The sequence below is a fragment of the Dromiciops gliroides genome, chromosome 2 (assembly GCF_019393635.1).
Source record: "Dromiciops gliroides isolate mDroGli1 chromosome 2, mDroGli1.pri, whole genome shotgun sequence".
Lineage (NCBI taxonomy): Eukaryota > Metazoa > Chordata > Mammalia > Microbiotheria > Microbiotheriidae > Dromiciops > Dromiciops gliroides.
In genome coordinates, this window is record NC_057862.1 from 657189337 (window position 1) to 657209439 (window position 20103).

At 51.0% G+C, this 20103-nt stretch overlaps 1 protein-coding gene across 7 annotated transcripts in view; it reads right to left on the reverse strand.

Moving 5' to 3' along the window:
• Positions 1-821: 821 nt before the first annotated feature.
• Positions 822-20103, reverse strand: part of MTSS2 (MTSS I-BAR domain containing 2) — a 40949-nt gene continuing 21667 nt past the window's right edge. Inside the window, exons 6-15 of one of the 7 annotated variants that reach the window (XM_043983108.1) lie at positions 20017-20091; positions 19352-19360; positions 17467-17624; positions 15252-15359; positions 13776-13873; positions 11880-12090; positions 9846-9920; positions 8726-8902; positions 7182-7347; positions 822-5673 (exon numbers count right to left, since the gene is read on the reverse strand). In XM_043983108.1, the coding sequence (XP_043839043.1) occupies positions 4895-5673; positions 7182-7347; positions 8726-8902; positions 9846-9920; positions 11880-12090; positions 13776-13873; positions 15252-15359; positions 17467-17624; positions 19352-19360; positions 20017-20091 (1856 nt within the window). In that variant the 3' untranslated portion in view covers positions 822-4894. The remainder of the gene's footprint in view (positions 5674-7181; positions 7348-8725; positions 8903-9845; positions 9921-11879; positions 12091-13775; positions 13874-15251; positions 15360-17466; positions 17625-19351; positions 19361-20016; positions 20092-20103) is intronic. The other 6 variants (XM_043983101.1, XM_043983106.1, XM_043983103.1 and 3 more) reach the window with 6 other exon arrangements.

Below are 20103 nucleotides of genomic sequence, written 5' to 3' on the forward strand. Positions count from 1 at the left end.
GAACCATCTGGGTCCAGTGGCAAGATTTTCTATCTATCTATCTATCTATCTATCTATCTATCTATCTATCTATCTATCTATCTATCTATCTATCTATCTATCTATCTATCTATCTATCTATCTATCTATCTATCTATCTATCTATCTATCTAGTCAGGACGACTGAAGATGGCCCCAGATGTTTAAAGCAATTGGGGTTAAGTGACTTGCTCAGGATCACACAGCTAGTAAGTGAGGTGATCTTTGAACTCAGGTCCTCCTAACTTCAGGACCAGTGCTCTATTCACTGTGCCACCTAGCTGCCCCTTAGCTGATGCATAGTAAGCACTGAATAAATACTTTATCTATCCACTTCAGATGCCTTTGGACATTGCAGAGAGAGCCATCAGCCCCAGAAACCCAGAAAATGAGGATGATTCCCTCCCCCCCTAGACCTAGCTCTACCTTTTTCATAAAAGCAGCAAGCAGCAGGTAATGCTGGGATGGAACTGGCATGAGTGGTATTAGCCTTGGCCAGATTTCGTGACCACCCCATAGGTGGTCATCCCGGCTCTGCTGTGAGGTCCTCTGAGACAATCCACCCCTTTTTTGGATGGCTCCGATTGTTTTCTACCTGGGTGCTTTAGACTCATGTAGTCCCCCCACAATGAGCCAACACTATGCCTCACGTGGGAGTGGAGAGCGTGAAACCAGGAAGCCAGGGCCAAGCAAGCGTCCATCTTCCTAGAGGAAGGCGCAGAAAGGAGTAAGAGGGAAGAAGGGGGGTGGGTAGAGGCGAGAGCAGCTGAGTAACAGGAAGCCAGGCAGGAGTCGCAGAGGCATTCGTTAATTACAGTACAGCTTTTATTAATACTGGAGTGTTCACAGTGCGTTTGTTACTTGTAGCAGTGACTATTCAACTCAAGGGCTGGATCATGGCGGGGCAGGAGGGGAGGAGGATAATTTATCCAAAGTCCAACAAACAAACCAACGAAAAGAAAGGAAACGATGGCTGGGTGGAGGGGTCGGGGAGCAGGTGAGGAAAGGGGAGCCAAAGGGAAGACAAGAGAATGGGACAAAAGGGGAAATAAATTAAAAAAAGAAACAGGTTAACAACAGCACCAGAAAAGTTACGTCAGTCGAAAGACACTTTTGAAAGGGATTTTTTTCTATACAAAATGAAAAATAAAACCAAACAAATCCCCAAACTACACACACAAAAAAATTGTCTATGTGGCGGTATTGTTGGCTCCGGTCAGAGAGGGCTGGCGGGCCGGGGCCTACGTGGTTATTACTAATTACTAATGACGGGACAGGGCTGGGCTAGGGCCCACAAACAAGGGCAGAATTGGAGCTCTATATACAACACCAGGGGTGCTTCCAGGGGCAGTGGGGAGATGATGGGCTCGGCCTAGGGAAGAGGATTTGGGGGCATCCTCAAAGGCCTTGGGACTTTCCTGATTCCCTCCTGCTCCTCATTTTTCCCTCCCATGGTCTTCTCCTCCATCTTGTCCTCCCTTATCACTTCAGGAAAGCAAGGCATGCAGAGGGTGACGGGGGCCTTTTCTCTTCCTTCTGGAAGAAAGAGCCTTTCTTATCCCTGCCTGGGAGAGGCCAAAGAGCAAGATTAGGAGAAGCAGATGAGGAAAGAGCATTCATTCTGTCTAGTATCTTGCCAGCCCTCCCAGCAGAGCCCTTACCCGAAGCCTTACAGGAGGCTCCCATTGTCTCTAACCAAGGGACGAGAGCATCCCTGGACGTTTTGGTGAAAAGCAATGGGATGGCCACGGGTATATCTTTTCTCTGCTTGCATGGAACACCCAAAAGAGGGAATCCAAGGTAGTAAAGTAACGCAAGGCCAAGGTCAGAGCTGGAATCCCCTATTGTTCAGTAAAATTTGCACAGGGGGAAAATTCTGCCCCACAGCCATGGAGTGAGCCACCCCTAACCCTATTGGTTAAGAGGGAGAATGGGTGAGAGTGGAAAGCTCTCACATGTCCTCACTGGCAGTGGGTCAGAGTATCCCTTGTCCAGCACATTTAGACCCATAGTTGGGAGCTGGGGCTGGGACCTTTACACAGGCTATAGCAAAGATCCCCTGACTGAACAGACCCCCCTGAAGTCCCTGAAGAGCAGTCAAATGACTTTCCTGGCATATAAGGGAGCAAGGGGGAAAAGGGGAGGCACAGAGGGAGAGGGACTCCTTATACTTCCCATCATTTTACACCAAAAACTGCTCCTCTACACCCTCCCTCCCCCAGCACACACACTACCCCACCCCTTCCCACCCCAACCACACTCACTGGCTGCAAACCCTCAGCACGTCCCACACCCCCACACCACCGCAAACCATCAGCTTACATGTGAAAATGCCAGGCCCATCGCAACACACTCCTGCCCAACGCTTTCTGAACTGGCTACTCTGCCCCAAGGAGCAGCCTTTGCTCTCTGTCCCCTTGCCATCTTCAGTACATGCCACTCGGCGCCCACCACCGCTCAACCTCTGGCCTCAGAGCCCTCCCATAAGCTGAGCCATCCATGGGCCTCAGCCTGGTGCAGGCTCCCTCTCTACCCTCACACTTTCTAGCTCAGAAATGCTTCGGGTGGCTCTTGAGACCGTGAAGCCTGAGAAAATGTGCCCCCAACATAGATAATGTCATTTGACGTGCCTAATGGAAAAGGGGAGGGAATTCAGGTGAAAGTGGTTTTCCTGCCATGAATCCAGAGACCCCTTTATCTTATGGCACAAGGAAGATGTCTTTGGGTTCCTAAGGCAAAGGACACTGCAGGAAAAACCCAGCTTTCCCAAGCCCCCTGATCACACCGTCTCCAGGAGATGGTGGTGGCGGTGACGATGGGTCTGGAGCCCAAGTCCTTTTTGTCCCCTTTGACACTTGCCTCTCAGGCACAAGAACCACTCCTCTTGCCTTAATCTCACGTGCTTTTTACCCTGTTTAGACTGTGGAGTGGTGGAACAGAGGGAGGGACGAGAGAATGAAGCTTTTGTAGTCAGCCACTCTCTCCACGGCCCGAGCCCCTACCCCTGCCCTAGAATAGGGCATACCTTTTGGCACTGTATGGGGGCAGACAAGGACACCCCCTTCCTGGCACAGGCTTGGAAGGCTAGAGCCGGTGGATGGGACGGGGGTCTTCACGGATGGCATCTCCTCTGTTGCCAGAGGGTCAAAGCCAATTTTTAATAATCGCCCCCCCTTGTCTCCTGCCTCCCTCAGTGCCCTAACCCTGCCATGGGCCACACGGGGGTCTATAGCTTAAACCCCCAGGCCCATCCGACCATTTGGGCCAAACTCCAGACACTGGAGAGAGAATATCAGCCACTCCATGGCTTTCTAACAACAAATACAACTTCCCTTTTCCTGTCAAAGACCCATACGGCTACAATTCAGCTGCTTCTGTCACCTGCGTGTGCACAGCACACACACACACGCACACACACACACACACTCACCAACACACACTCACACAGCCATGCCTCCCATACACACACACACACACACACACACACACACACACACACACACACAATCTTCACCCAGGTATTGTCGCCTTCACTTTATTATTATATTAACAAAATAATCCCCACCCCCTCCCTACACACATGCCCCCTGTACAGCTCTAGCCCCTGGCCCCAAGTCTTGGGTTGGGGTGACAGGATAGCTGAAACTGACCCAAAAAGTGCCACCAGAGTTACTGTCACAAGGTGCTCAAGTCAGACCCTTGGAGCCGCTGCCAAGCCCAATCACTCCACGGGCCAAGTCTCTCCACACAGCACTCTGGACAACGCTCTTCCTTTCCCAGTGTTTTCCTCAGCTCCTACAAGTCTCCCACCTTCCCCACCAGAATTTACTACCTGTGCCCACCAATACATCCCATGAGCGGCAGGAAGGTGTGGACTAGAACAGACCCTACAACACTAAGGACTCACATCTCTGACAGCCCTGGTGCCAGGGGTTTCTGCTCCTGAGACCATACTGCCTATTGCTACAGAGGCCTCAACTATCACCAAGGCCAAGGTCAGGGTTGACTCCCGGCGACTCCTAAGTGAGGCCCTGCAGCCTCCTGATGGGCCTTGCCCAGCCTTACTTCTCCCTCAAATGAAGTAAAAAGACCTCGGCTGGCAGACCCCGTGACTCTCTGAAGCACTACTGGCCTCAAATTCTCCCTTTCCTACCATCACGGCTAATTCAGAGAGCAGAGACATTGAGAAGGAAGGAAAGAACAAAGGAGAGTGGCAAGAACAAGATTGAGAGGAACCAAGCAGCGTCTCAAGCGAGGTCCCAGTGCCCCAGCTGGAGGACGAGATGACGAACAGAACAGAGTTCGAGAAAGACCACTGAGTCATTTCCTTCTTTTGTAGGAGGGTGTGTGTGTGTGTGTGTGTGTGTGTGTGTGTGTGTGTGTGTGTGTGTGTGTTGGGTGAGCTGTGGAGCTACTGAGCCCAGGCCTGGGCTGGGCATCTTCCCTGACTCGTGGCTGGCCAGGGACACCTTTCCCCACCACTCACTAGGGAGGGGCAAGATGTGCAAAAGGCAAGGGCTGGCAAGGAGATGAGGAGAAGAGAAGGGAACAGAGGGAGGAGACGAAGTATAAAAGAGACTCCAGAAGAGTTCAAGACCTAATGGCTTTCCATTGTTTCCAAGGTTTGTTAAAGAAGTTTTTGTTTTTTTTCTCGTTTAAATTTTTAAATCTAAAATCTGTGTCTCTATCCATAAAGTGGCTTTGCCTTGTACTTTTTTTTTAACTTTTCTTTTTCTCTCCTTTCTCGTTTTTCTTTTTTATTTAACGTGGCTCCCAATTGTTTTTCTCTCCTAACTCCTCTCTCATGTGGCCCCAGCTGCTCTGTCTGGACCCTGAAGGCTCCCTCACTTGGGAGGCAGGGGAGGTGGCAGCGACATCACAAGATGCGGGGAGCAGATCTGTCATTGGTGATGGTCCTTCGAAGCCGTACCCCACGACGGATGGCCACCAGCATGTCTTCGGCCGGAGGGTCACTCGAAGCGGCGGGGGGTGGGATAGGCGTCTCTTCCCCTGAGGTGCTGGATAAGGTGGTGGGAAAGGGAAACTGCCCCTCTCCCAGGGCATGGGCACCTGCCACCAGCTCCCCAATCTTCTCTACCAGGCTATGGCGATTGGCTGCCAGCTGCTGCTGCTCCTCCTCAGCTTCCTCAGCTGAGAGAGACTGTCCTGCTCCTGGGTAGTTGGCCACCTCCAGCGAGGTGCTGCCCCATGCAGTGTTGGGGAGACTCAGCCGTTTTGGGGAGGCCTTAGCAAAATCAGGTGCATGGGGAGAGGAAGCATCATCGGCATAGAAGACACACTCCTCACTGCCCACCCGGGTGGGGCCTGTGTAGCCAGGTGAATCGGGCACCGTTGGGGTCTTAACTGGGACGATAGGTGGGCGGATGGGAATGGGGCCGGCATTCGAGAGAGTGCGGCGCACCGAAGGCTTGGTGGAGGGGGTGCGTCGGATGGTGGCTACGCCAGGTGGGGCACCTGAAGGCAACGCCATGCCTGTTGGCAATCCAGCCGTGGAAGCTGGTCGCTTGGTCTGGATCATCCGGCGGTAATTCTGGGCAATGTTGCTGTTTCGGGGGATGGTGGAAGACTTGTCGAACTCACTCTGCCCCTCGCCTTCCACGTCCCCGTTCACAGAGTAGCAGTCATAATCTGAACCTGGGTCACCCATGAGAGACAGCATGTGAGCACACCTGGGAAGGGAGTCACTGTCCTAGGTGCTAAAGACACCCCAAACCCAATCACAAGCTTCTTCATTCCACCCATCCCAACAAGTACTAGAATAGGCTTGAAGCTTTTCAGCATTAGATGCTATGTTGTGGACCTGCTACTAGGAATATTTCACCTCCTGACCATCTGGGGCTTTACACAGAAGAGATAGAGCCCACCCCCTTCTTGCTACACTCTCCATAGCTCCTCTCCCCCAACCAAAGCTGGACTCCTTTTTTTTTTTTTATGCAGAGAATACAGGAAGATGGGAATGGATGGAGCAGGGAGGGCCTTGTGAATCGCATTCTTCCCAAGCCATGGTCCTGACCCTCTCCCCATCTGTGATTTGGGTTTGTACTTCAGAAAGCAACCACTCCAAATATTTCTTATAATTGGAGTTCTTAATCTGGGGTCCATGAATTTGTTTTCGGAAAATTCTGATAACTGCCTTTTAATATATAATAATTTTCCTCTGTAATCCTATGTATTTTGTTTTGTGCACTTAAAAATAATCATGTGGGGGCAGCTAGATGGCGCAGTGATTAAAGCGCTGGCCCTGGAGTCAGGAGTACCTGAGTTCAAATCCAGCCTCAGACACTTAACACTTACTAGCTGTGTGACCCTGGGCAAGTCACTTAACTCCCATTGCCCCGCAAAAAAAAAAAAATAATCATGTGAAAAACAAAAACAAAAATAGTGTGAGAAGGAGGCCATAGACTTCACCAGACCCTGCCAAAGAGTCTATGGCACACACACAAAAAAGGTTCAGAACCTCTCTGCCTTATATGACTGTGGATTTAACACTGGAAGGGATTTTAGAGATTATTACTAATCTGAGCTTCCCATTTTCCAGATGAAGAAACGGAGACCAAACGACTTGCCTAAAGTCGCAGCAGGACCAAGATTTGAATCCAGTGGCTTAGTGGAAAATGTATTAGATTTAGAGTCAAAGCCCTTCGCTACCATTTGCTTCCTCTGTGACCTTGGGCAAGTCACTCCCCTTTATGCTCCATAAAGGAAGAGACAGTTTTTTGCTTTTTTTGTATCCCCAGTGCTTATCATGGTGTCTGGCACATAGTAGGTGTTTTTTTTTTGCAGGCAATGGGGGTTAAGTGACTTGCCCAGGGTCACACAGCTAGTAAGTGTCAAGTGTCTGAGGCCAGATTTGAACTCAGGTACTCCTGAATCCAGGGCCGGTGCTTTAACCACTGCGCCATCTAGCTGCCCCCAGTAGGTGTTTTAATAAATGTTTTTTTGACTGACCCAACTTCTATTCACCTCAGTTTACTCACCTGTAAAATGAGGATTAATAATAGCACCCACTTCCCAGGGTTGTTGTTTGTAAAGTGCTTAGTAAACTTTGAGGAGCTAGATAAACACTGCCCGCTCTTAGCTAGAGCATGCAGTCTGTCCTCTGCCTGCCATGCTGAGCCCCATCAGTGGCCCCAGAGCAGTACCTTGAGAGGGGATGGTGTCCTCTGAGCAGGATGGGGTGGTGGTTTGTGTGCTGTAGCCACTTGAATATTGCAGGGAGTCCCGGCTGCTCTTCTGGTGCTCAAGGCTCAGGCCACGGGTCAGCACCATGGCCAGGTCACTGGCAGCTGGAGAGACCTCCTCGCCATGCTGAAAAGGTAGGCCAGTCAAGACAAAGCCAGAAGCCAGAAGGTGGGCCAACCTGCCCTTACCTGTAGGTATTGTATCCCTAAGTCTGGTCATGCCTACACCCCACCCTCCACCCCCAGCCACATCTTTTTTTTGGGGGGGGGGTAAGGCAATTAGGGTTAAGTGACTTGCCCAGGGTCACACAGCTAGTAATTGTTAAGTGTCTGAGGCCGGATTTGAACTCAGGTCCTCCTGAATCCAGGGCCCGCGTTCTATCCACTGCACCACCTAGCTGCCCCTTCCCAGCCACATCTTTGACCTCCTACACTCTGGTCACAGAGTGTGCATCTATACTTGTGGCATGGTCCCTCTCCCTCCCCTCCCTCCATCCCTAGCCTTGAAAACTAAAATATTTCTCCTTAGCTCCAGTTAGGTAGAGTTCTTCCTCTGTTCCTTTAAAGGGACAAACAGGGGAAGCGAGGTGGTGCAGTGGATAAAGCACCGGCCCTGGATTCAGGAGGACCTGAGTTCAAATCTGGCTTCAGACACTTGACACTTACTAGCTGTGTGACCCTGGGCAGATAGCTTAATCTTCATTGACCCGAAAAAATAAACAAACAAACGAATAAATAAATAAATAAAGGGACAAATAGACCCAGGCATTTAAAATTTGGGAGGTACCCATCAATTGGAGGATGGCTGAATAAATTTGGTCAAAGGAATATAATGGAATACTACTCTGCTGTAGGAAATGATGTAAGGAATGGTTTCAGAGAAACTTGGGAAGACTTGTAGGAACTGATGCAGAGTGGAGTGAGAAGAATCAGGAGAACAATTTATACTTTAACATCAACACTATAAAAATGTACAATTTTGAAAGTCCAGTGAATTCTGATCAGTGTAATGATCAACCATGATTCCAGGGGACCAATGATGAAGCCTGCTACCTACTTCTTGACAGAGCAGGGAAGGACTAAGGTGGAGATTGAGACGTGACCAATTTTTTTGGATATGGCCAATGTGGAAATTCGCTTGCTTGGTTCTGCTCATTAGTTATGAGAGTGGCTTCTTGGGGGGCCGTGGGTGGCAGGGAGGGAGGAGGTAGAAAGGAGGAAAAAAAGGTTGATCATTGAGATAAAAGGAACGTCTTCCATTGCTGTTTCCTCTTTCTAAATCCCCCCCTGACTTCTTGCTCACACCACTGGTTACCAGATGTCCGAATGTTCTTATTGAGGGCTACCTCCCATGCCTTTGTGTACTGATCACTTAGCTCAAGGTAAAGAAAAGGAGAGCCAGGGAGAAGCCGAGTGAGCATGGGAAAACTCCAGGCTCCCAATCCGTTGAGAGGAGGATAGGTAGGTTGCTCTGACCAATGGCGCCCCCTAAAGGGACGGCGTACCTTAGCTGCAATAGTTGCAGGGGACATCCTGGGTCGAGGTGTCTCTTCCCCGCCAGTGCTGGGATAGCCCCCGCTTCCTGGGCCCACTTCCGCTTCCCTCAGATGCTCTACTCGGTCCTTCCTCCGCTGTAGAGTGGTTGCCACTGGCTGGTCATATGGGCCGGCCTTGGACCAGTCCTGAAGGTGGGGAGAGCAGGGATAGATTAGGTGACAGGAAGGTGGGCAGGCTTGTGCCAACAGGACCAAGGGCAGAGCAAGAACATGGCAGGACATGGGAAAGCTGGCTGTAACCCACTTGCCCCAACAAAGAACCCTCATCTGTGCTGGCCCTGAGAAAGACCCGCTTTCAAAGCACTGGTGATTCCTCCCCTCCCCCACCCCTCCAAGAACCCGTCCTCTGTCTTGGGGGTGAGGAGGTGAAAGTTGTGAGAGTGTAGGCCTCCCATCACTGCTCCACCAGCGCCAATGAGAACAGAGCAGTCAGCTGCTGGAAGTCTAAGAAGCCTGTCTACGGACCACAGCCTCAGCCTCATCCCCCAAGCTAGGGCTCGATGCCTAAGCTGGGGCATATGGAGATGAGTCAGGTTTGCCCGTCCTGCAGCTGGTGGAGAGGACGGGCCTGGAGTGGGGCGGGCTACTGAGGGACTGTGGCCGTGGGTTTCATTAGGATTCAGCACAGCCCCGTCCATTCCCCTATCTCATTCTCACCTCCTGTTTCAGTTCTCCCAAGGCTTGGCAACAAGGGAGTACTCTCTAGAAGTGGCTACAAAGCAATGGACTGAGACACAGGCCTTAGGGGACAGGAGTGAGGGGTGAGGGACAGGTGGTCCCCAAACAGCCCAGGGTAGGCCCTGAGTACGGGTTAATGGCAGTGAGAGGGGAGGGATGGAGGGAATGCCATGCAGGAACCATACTGTAGTCTGGGACCCCCTGGCTAAGGAGCGCCCCTCCCTGATCACTAGACCCCCCCCCCCACTGGTCCTTGGGGAGGAGGGATGACCTCCTCGGTTTTCATGGAGCATCCGCTCCAGGAGCAGCATTTTGAGGATAGGGCCTGCCTGTGCTCAAGACCCTTCCTGTCCCTTCCCATGCCCTGCCTATCCTTGGAGGCAACACTGACCGAGGTGGGGGAGCTGCACTCGCTAACTGATTGGCAGGTTTCCGAAGCCTCAGAGGATGCCGAGCTGGAAGACTTCTGTGGCGCGGCCAGCGGGAGCAATCCGCCCCAGACACAGGCGGAGAGCGAGAGGAGCAGAGCAGAGCGGAGGAGAGAGGAGCAGAGTGGAGGGGAGGAGGAGAGAATAAACCTGGTTAGGGAGAGGGCATGCAGCAGCAGAGACACGCACATGAATATGCACACACATACACACACACACACACACACACACACACACACAGAGGCACAGAGAAAAAACCAGCTCAAGCACCCTATCCACACAGAACACAGCCCAGAAGACACCCATCCCCACTTAATGTTCCAGTTGATATATGCTGCAAATGGAACTCACTGGCTCAGAGCCTCTCCAGGGGACACCCACGCAATACATAGATGGGTACTCTTGTCCTTCTCATTGACTACCCTCACTTCACATTGCCCATCATCCCCTAATTGGTTTTTTTTTTTTGTTTGTTTTTTAAAGTGAGGCAATTGGGGTTAAGTGACTTGCCCAGGGTCACACAGCTAGTAAGTGTTAAGTGTCTGAGACCAGATTTGAACTTAGGTCCTCCTGACTCCAGGGATGGTGCTCTATCCACTGCGCCACCTAGATGCCCCCCCAATTGTTTTAAAATGTAACTTTTACTTTATTGATTTTTTTTTAAACTAAAAAGGATTTCTGTCCCTTGGACCCCCCTCCTTAACTAGGAAAAAAACACCAAACCAACCCCAAATCCTGCTAAGAGACATAGTCAAGCAAAACAAATTCCATCAGCAACTACATCTAAAAACTCATGTCTCAAAAGGTATGCATCCTAAGGTCCATCTCCTCTTGGTCAGGAGGCCTATAGGTATGGGAGACTTGTGAGGGATAGGAACTCCCATCACTGGGGACATCTCAAAGCATCCTGGCCGGGCCCACAGGCACAATAGGCCCTTCTGCTGAAGTGGAGAAGACAAAGTCTCCCCAGAATCTCGGCCGGGCCTTGGGTCAAGCTTCGGTAGTATGCAAGGGCTGCTTAGAGTTGAGTGCGTTGTCTTTTGTCCACAATTCCCCTTCTCCTCCACAAACACACAGAACTGCTCCCTCTGTCCCCACTTGACCAGGTTAAACCAAGTGATCCCGACACATTCTGAGGCAGGGACAGTGAGAGTGCCAGCAAAGAGTTAATTTCAGCCTAGCCAAGGACTAGAACATGCAAGGAGATGGACACCATCATCAGAGAGTCTCCTGTTCTACCCTAGGAAACTAGTGCCCATAGGGTCTGGCTGATTCCAGCTTTGGCTTTTCAAAGTCCCCCTCAATGGCCAATGGGTGGAGAAAAAGGTTGGCTGCCTCTTGGCCTGCCTCCTCTCCTTAGCAGGGCCTGAACTCCCGCCTCCCACGGGAGGGCCAGCTGCGATCACTGCTACCACCATCTTGGGCACGGCTGGAGAAGGCATCCTGCAGAGACCTTGGCTCTCAGGATTCCAGGAATCTGGGTCAGCTTAATTTCTACTTCCCCTCGTTACCATTTGCCCTCTATCTTCCAGACTGTTTCCGAAGCTTTATTCTTGCTTTCTGTGGTGCAGAACTCTCCCCTGACCTGGATCTGCTGCCTTTCTTGACCCTAGTTTTCTTTGACTCTAGGGCCATCCATCAGCGTTTGGTGGCCAAGGTTAGGGGACCAATTATCCCGTTGGCCACCAGGGGGAGCCTGCATCCTTCGGAGATGGCATCCCAGGCTAGCTCCTTTTCCCAGGGGAGATTTCAGAGCCAGAAGGACCCTTAGAACAACCCCTTCACTCTCCGGCCTAGAGGGTATTTTAAAGGACTTCTAGAGGGGTCAAAGGCGCCTGGGCCACACAGCCACTAAATGGGCAGAGCAGGAATTTTACTGGGATCCCTTTCTCTAAATAGGGTTAAGGGAAGGGGAGGTTGGAGGGTCCTGCCCCCTCCCTCCCATGTCCCCCTTTTCCCCATCCCTGCCCGGGCGCTCCCAAACCCATTCTCCTCACCTGGCTGGTGATGTCCGAGGGCATTGGTGATGGCGGTTTGGAGTACATGGCATCCTGGGAGATGAAGCCAGAGTCATGGGACGAGACGCTGGAGAGGCGGGTACTGGTGTTAACTGGCTGCGCCAGGCTGCGGTAGCGATAGGTGGAACTGGGTGAGTATGTTTGGGAGCCGCCAGGCCATGGGGCGCCACCCTTTGTACTGTTACCACTGCTGGGGAGGGGGTGGCAGGGGAAGGGGAGGAAAAAGCGTGGTGGGGAGGGAGTAAAGAGGGGGAGAGTGTCAACAGTGGTCAGGGGGGGCAAAGGGGTGTCCAAGGTGGGAAGGAGAGAAAGGGGGGGCAAAGGAAGGAAAAGACAGCGTAAGACAACAGGTTCCGAGACACAGGCATCGTACACAGGAGGAACTGAGCCACGGAACGGAGTGTCAAGGGCAGAGGAGATGGAGGAGAGAATCCAGGAGAGGGCTGGGCAGGTCACTCCCAGGGGGCTTACTCTACAGGGCCCGCTGTGTCTGGGGTCAACAAAGGCCATGCCCGAGTTTGACCAATCCGGCCCCTTCTGTTCCCTCCACAATCCCAATGCAATAAAGATTGGGGGTCACCGTGTTAAAGATAGAGAGCTCAAATGGGGACAGAAGATAAGGAGTGGAATCACCCAGAGTTACCCAGATATGTCTGTGGAAGCCTGGACTAAAGCCCTCATCCTCTGACTCTCAACCTGGTCCTCTGTCCCAGAGGCAGCTGGTGAAATGGAGAAAGAGCTGCCCTTGGAGTCTGAAAGACCTGAGTTCAAATCCTGCCTTTCACATTGATTAGCTGGGTGATCTTGGATAAGTCACTTCACCTCTGCCTGCCTCAGGTTCCTTATCTGTAAAACAGGGATAAGAATAGCACCTATCTCCCAGGGCTGTTGTGAGATAGTGCTTTGCAAAACTTTGTATCCACTATGCCAAGACTGGCGAAAGGAAGCGTGATGTAGTTGTGGTTATAGCTGTATGTGTGTTTCCCTATATATAATATAACAGACATGGGGTAATAATAACTAGCACTTTCAGAGTGCTTTAAGCTAAACAATGTGCCTTCCTTACAGCAGTCCTGGGAGGCAGACATTGCAAGTATCGTTACTCTTAATTTACAGTTAAAGGACTTGTCCAAGGTCACACTACTAATAAGCATCAGAGCTGGAATTCAAAACAAGTTCTCTCCTGATTTCCCCAGAGGTTTTCTGCACTGGACCACATTGCCTTGGTAACTTTGTGTGTGTGTGTGTGTGTATGTTTATAAAAATATATGTATATATGCATATATATATACGTTTATAGTGTTATTCAGGCATATTTTTTCTAAACATGAAAAAATGAAATTTGATCATGTAAACCAGGGATTCTTAACCTTTTCTGTGTGATGGACCCCTTTGGCAGTCTGATGAACCTTAGGGATCTCCTCTCAGAACTGTTTTTATTTTTATTTATGTATTTATTTTTTGTGGGGCAATGAGGGTTAGGTGACTTGCCCAGGGTCACACAGCTAGTAAGTGTCAAGTGTTTGAGGCCACATTTGAACTCAGGTCCTCCTGAATCCAGGACTGGCGCTTTATCCACTGTGCCATCTAGCTGCCCCAGAACTGTTTTTAAATGCAAAAAACAGATGGAATGACAAAGGAAACCAATTGTATTGAAATCCAGCTATTAAATATATATATATATATATGTATATATATTTGTAAAGTTTACAGACTTCAGGCTAAGAATCCTTGGTATGGCCAGGAACCCTGTGGAGCCTCAAATTAAATTAAGTGAACTGATCTAGGACACATTTTGATTGAAAAGCCAAGTGGGGTCACTGTGGCCCCTCCGGGAGCCCGAGGTCAGGGTTCCCCTTTGCCAGGCACACTTACCTGCACATGCTGGACTTCCGAGAGCCCGAGCTGCTGGGGGAAGATGGAGGAGTCTGATATGACCAGCTGTAGTCGGAGCCCTTCAGATCCTTGATCACCTGAACGAGGGGCAGAAGTTGAGGTCACCAGAGCTGAGTGCCCCCCCATCACCCGGGTCCAGCCAGAGGTCCTAGCTCCCACAGCCTGATCAGGAAGCCTCTTCTGGGCCACGCTGTCATGGACAGCTCACCATGGGATCCAGCCAGCCACTAGCAGCTAGTGGGAGTGGGGAAGCCCTTTGTGCTACAGGTTGGGCCCTGTGGAACGCCTCAATATCTCTGCTTCTCCCTATTCCCTTGTTCCCACTTCATGAGGAACCCCAGGATGGTTCATTAGCATAGAGAATACTCCCTCTACCAATGGAGACCAGCACCTTCTCTATGACTGGGTGCCAATTTCTTGCTCTCTCTCTTTTTTGGTTGGGCAGTGAAGGTTAAGTGACTTGCCCAGAGTCACACAGCTAGTAAGTGTCAAGTGTCTGAGGCTGGATTTGAACTCAGGTCCTCCTGAATCCACGGCCAGTGCTTTATCCACTGTGCCACCTAGCTGACCTAGGACCCCTTTACATTCTTAAAAATTACTGAGGACTCCAAAGAGCTTTTGTTTATGTCAGTCATATTTACTGATATTTAATATCTTAGTATCATGAAAAAATTTTGAGCCCGCAGACTTCCTAAAAGGGCTTGCAGGGACCCTAGGAGGGGACTTTGAGCACTGACGTCAAGTGACTTGCCTAGGGTCACACAGATAGCATTTGTCAGTCAAAATTATAACCCAGATCTGCCTGACTCCAAAGCCAGCTCTTTTTCTACTATGTGAAAATATTGAAATAAAAGTGCTTTAAGGCTCACAAAGTACTTTACCCACATTGGATCCTCACAGCTGCCCAGAGGAGTAGGTTTGATGAGGGTTATGAAGTTCCATTTTCCACATGGGAAAACTGAGGTTCAGAGAGGTGAAATTTGAACTCGGGTCTCTCTAAACTCTAGGTCCTGTGCTCTATACCACCATGCTGCCTCGAGGCCCTGGAGATTTGGTTCACCCTGTTCTCTGTCCTCAGGGCCATGCACGTGTGCATACGCATGTGTGTGTGCGCATGCACACACACACACACACACACACACACACACACACACACACACACACACCTTTTCTGAACTCCTGGTTTCTTTTGAAGTTTGCATGTGGGGGTGTCTAATCATACTGCTCCTAAGCTTTCCTTAATGGGCTTATGTCCTGTCTCCCTGGGCAGGAGCTAAAAGTACCACCCTGGGTAAATTCCATCTCTTCCTCCTTACCCATATCATACTTAGCTTTCTCTGGCCTCCCTCAGTCACTTTTCCTAGCCTTCCTTCCTCCCCCCCCCTCAGGCACAAGGGTCTGCCCAGTGATGTGCAGGCCACCGGCCACAACCCTCCCTCCCCAAAGAGCCCTCACCTGCTCGCTGGCTGGGGGCAGCTTATGGGGCTCGGCTGTTAGCACCACCAGGTCATCAATGATGCCTTGCAGGTGGGTGATCTCCCCCAACATGGTGATCTCTCCATTCTGAGCAGGGAGGAAAGAAGTCAAAGGGTGAAGGTCAGCAAACATCATCACACCTGCCCTGGGAGGGGGCTCTCTCTTTCATCCTCCTCTTCTGGTGTTCTAGTGCAGAGAGGACAGAGCACCCCTCTCCTAGGTCCAGCCTGATGCCCTCATGGTTCAGGGTTTGGAGATTGTATTGAGGCCTGACTTCCTGCTTCCTCTCCCTCCCTCCTGGACTTATCTGGGCTGGGCGTCTACACCTTTAGAATTAACTTCTTCTTCTTTCTTTCTTTATTTTTTGGGGGTGAGGCAATTGGGGTTAAGTGACTTGCCCAGGGTCACACAGCTAGTAAGTGTCAAGTGGCTGAGGCCAGATTTGAACTCAGGTCCTCCTGAATCCAGGGCTGGTGCTTTATCCACTGCGCCACCTAGCTGCCCCTAGAATTAACTTCTAATGAGTTTCCCATGAACCCTAGCAGCTTCTTGGCTCATTCTTTAGAACTGGACTCAACCACAGTCACCTTCATGACAGATAAGAGTAAGATGGACAATAATTCTCTATTTTACATGTGAGCAAAACAGGCTGGGCATGCAGAGCCTCCCATTTCCTTTATATTGTGGGTGGGTACATATAGTCAAGAAGGAGACAGAATGAATGCTTCATTTTGTTTGGGATCGGACTTGTGATTTCATTGGCGCAGGGAATTTCTGATGAGGGAACTCTGGGTGAGGGAGAGCCTTCAACTAACATTGACCAGTTACTGGTCTTCCAATCCATATCTAAGGCATCGAGCAGCTAAGCTTGGATTCAGGTCTTCTGGTCTCTAAGGCCAGCTCTCCCTTCACTATGCCACGCTGGCCTGCCATGAACCCAAACAACCAGAAGGCTCAAAGAGTCGGACTTTCATTGGCAGCTCTGGACAGCATTACATCAACGTCTGGAACAAGAACCCCCAAGGCCCTACAAAAGAGGTTCTTAGCCTGGGAGGGGGGGAGTCCCATGAACTTTTTTTTGTTTGTTTGTTTGTTTTTTAAATGTATGAGGTATTTTATTTTTTCCGTTACATGTAAAGATAGTTCTCAACTTTTGTTTATACATGCTTTACAATTTCAGATTTTTCTCCCTCCCTCCCCTCCCTCCCCCCTCCCCTAGACAGCAGGTAATCTGATATAGGTTATATCTATATATCTCTATACATATACATATATATATATATACACACACACACATATATATATATATACACATAATAACATTAATCCTATTTCTGCATTAATCCTGTTACAAGAGAAAGAATCAGAGCAGTGATGCAAAACCTCAAAATAGAAAAAAAAAAAACAACAGCACCCAAAACAAAAGAAATAATATGGCATGAACTTGTTTTTGTAAAAAAAAAAAAAAAAAAGGTTCAGTAACTGCCTTTCACTATTTGGGGGGGGGCAGGGCAATGAGGGTTAAGTGACTTGTCCAGGGTCACACAGCTAGTTAAGAGTCAAGTGTCTGAGGCTGGATTTGAACTCAGGTCCTCCTGAATCCAAGGCCAGTGCTTTATCCACTGTGCCACCTAGCTGCCCCAGCCTTTTACTCTTAATTGGTTTCTTTTGTAATCCCACACATTTTATTTTATGCATTTAAAAACATGATTCTGAGACGGAGTCCATGGGCTTCCTCAGTCTCTTGTCAAAGGCGTCCATGCCACAGAAAAGATCAAGAACTCCTATAATCCTGAAATGCCTCCTGAACCACTCAAGGAACAGGAGCTGGCAATGGGCATCTGACATGTGATGTATTCGAATCCTTCAGAAAAGAGTCATCTGGGGTGTGCCCTACAAGGCAGCTCTCTATTCAACAAGCATTTATCTACCCCTTCCTATGTTTGGGCTAGGCCCCATGCTCAGTCCTGGAGAGACACAGGAAGGGAATGGTCCAAGTCAGAAGTCTACATTTGACTGGAATGTTCAGTTCCACAGATCCCACCATTCTACAACTAAAGCAGAGAACGAAGTGAACGAGTCTCTATCCGCTCTAGGTCGTCTAAGGAGAAGGTTTTGGGGAGAGATCTTAGAACACGTCCTTATCACCCCTCCCAGGATTCTGCTTCCTCCCCTACCCCTCAGTAGCGCCTACCACCACAGGTTGTAGGAAGGTAATGAAGGTGCAGAATCGACCCCTCTCCTCAATCAGGGCCCGGCGCACGGCTTGTTTCTCTGTCTCCTCCAAGAGCAGGTACATGTCATTCACATCCTGAAGGGCGTTGTCCAGCTGGGGTTGCAGGTCCCCTTTCCCTGTGGGGGACAGGAGGAGATGCCCAGATGGGGGGGCCGCCCCTCCTCCCCAAGCGGGCCAAGCCTGGCTCCCCTCTGGGAGAAGGCCCGGCCGCAGAGATGCCTCCCCTTTACCCAGCCTTCTCACTCCTCCCAAGTGAGGGAGAGGACAGAGTACCCATCCTGACCGGCAAGGCAAAGCTTCTTCTTGCAGTGGGGGGGTGGGGGGTGGGGCCTTCCATCGGGGGAGGGGTGGAGGCTGGAGGGAAAGCACGACCCCCCCCCCCATGATGGGAGGAGCTCGGGGACTTATAGGGGTCTCGATCTAGGGCAGCGGCCCATGCAGCAGGGGCGGGCATGGAGAGCTCGTCCCGGATAGGAAGGGCAGAGAAGGCACACAAAAACACACGAATACAGAGGATGCCCAAAGCCAAAGCCGCAAAGCCACCCGGGGCCTCAGGGAGAGGGGGAAGGTCATGTGTGTGAGCACAGGCCAGGGATGCCCTGCAGAGGCAGCAAGACCCAAGCACACACGTGGCTCCCCCACTCAGCTGAAAACAGAAGCGATGCACGCTGGGAACTGCTGCGCCGTGGCGGAGGGAAGGGTGGCCAGAGGCCCAGGGCCTTGCCTGATTCAGGTCCCAAGAATGGGAATTGGGCATAGCCTTTCACCCTCCATCCCCCCTGGGCGGCTCCACCGAGAAGAGCGGGAGAGAGGCGGCCACGGGACAGTTTCCCAGAATGCAGTTGGAGCGGGCAGATGAGGATGGGATGAGGCAAATGCTGAGCCCGGGGCTGGTCCAAAGCACATGGCTGTGGGCTTTGTGGGCTCTAAGAACAGATTGGGAAATGTTTCCCCATTCTGGTGACATACTGTGGGAAAAGCCAGGAGATAGATGATGGCCTCAGGGCTACGCTATGAGGAGGGGGCACCTCCTCCCTTTTCAGCCCTCCTGGGCGTCAAGGGACAAAAAACAATCCAAAGACTTGAACTGCCCTGCTCCCTTAGCTCCTGATGGAGAGAGTGGGGTCTCAGGAGGGGGCTGGCCCAAGCCCATACAAACTGGTCTCAGCATTCGCCCCAGGGCTCCCCCCAGATGACTGCCTCCCCCAGGAACAATGTGGCAAGAGAGGGAAAGAAAGAAAGAAAACAAGAGAATGAGGTAAAGCGAGTGTATATGAAGGACAGAAGATGAGATAGAGCGGAAAGGGAGAGAGGGTGTTAGCAGGGGGAGGGAGACGTGTCATGAACCCCATGTCATTGGCTATGGGGCAGCCTGCCACAGCAGGGAGGGGACAATCCCTGACTTATGGCCAGATCAGAGCTGAGTTCAGGTCCCTCAGTGGCTTCTTTTGCCAATTTCCAGATGGCAGTAGGCTGGGTTGGTACCATTCTGCCTCACATGGGCCGATGGGAAGATGGGATCACACCCCTCTCCCTTCAGATTCTCCTGGGGAATGGTGGGGAGCAGTAACAGATACCAGAGATCAAACCCACTGGGACGTCAGAGAAGGGAGCACTTGTAACCAGATAGAAGAGACTGACAGGACACCCCCATGTCTCCGAGATGACCCAGCTGCCCTGATACTGTGGTCCGGAAAGGTTCATTCCAATCCCCCTTGGAGTAATATGAGACAGAGAAATGCAACACAGACATTAAAGCGGGGCGAAGGGCTGGGAGAGGAGAGCCTGAGGTAGGGCCAGGGAGGCCAGCTGGAACAGACGGCAGCGGCGACGTTTGACTTACCAAGTAGCTCTACAGGAAGGATGTGGGAGGGAGGAGAAAGAAGAGAAGAGAGAAAGAGAGAGACAGAGAGAAAGAGAGAATGTGTGAAAGACAGCTGATGGACAGAGAGCTATTTCTCTCATTTTGAGGGAAGGTCAGTGGGACCCCTTGACCCTCCCTGGGCTCCCTCTTGACAATTCCCTTTGTGAGCTGGGAGGGGGCTCAAAGATGAGGTGGGCAGTTTCTAGAGGGGCTAGAGTCCAGTTATGTGTTTGTGTGTGTGTGTGTGTGTGTGTGTGTGTGTTGGGGGCAATGTTAGAGCCCTATCACCCTGAAGCTTCCCTAAAGTCAATGTGAGATGCCCTCCCTAGGATGCCAGCCAGGATGAACCCCGGTGAGCTGGCTCTGCAACAGACCAGGGGTCCACCTCTTTGGCCTGTCTCCTTGGAACAATGAAAAGCATCGGGAGCTGACCTGGCAGAAAGCCAGAAGATGTGACGGCTCCCATAGGGGCTGCCTGCTGTCCCACACCAACAAACCCTGGTGCCGCCTCCCCCGCTGGGGACGGAGGGGACCGTGCTCACCCTTGGACTTTCGGCTACACAGATCAGCAGACATATACCATCCACACGTCCCTCCCAGTGTCTGTAACTAGCACACTTTCCTGAGGGCTGGGGAGGGCCTACCTTTTCGGGCTTTCTTCTGTAGCTTGAGTGTATCTGATGATTTCTTCTTGATCTCATGGCGAGCTCGTTTGTATTCTAAATGGGAAG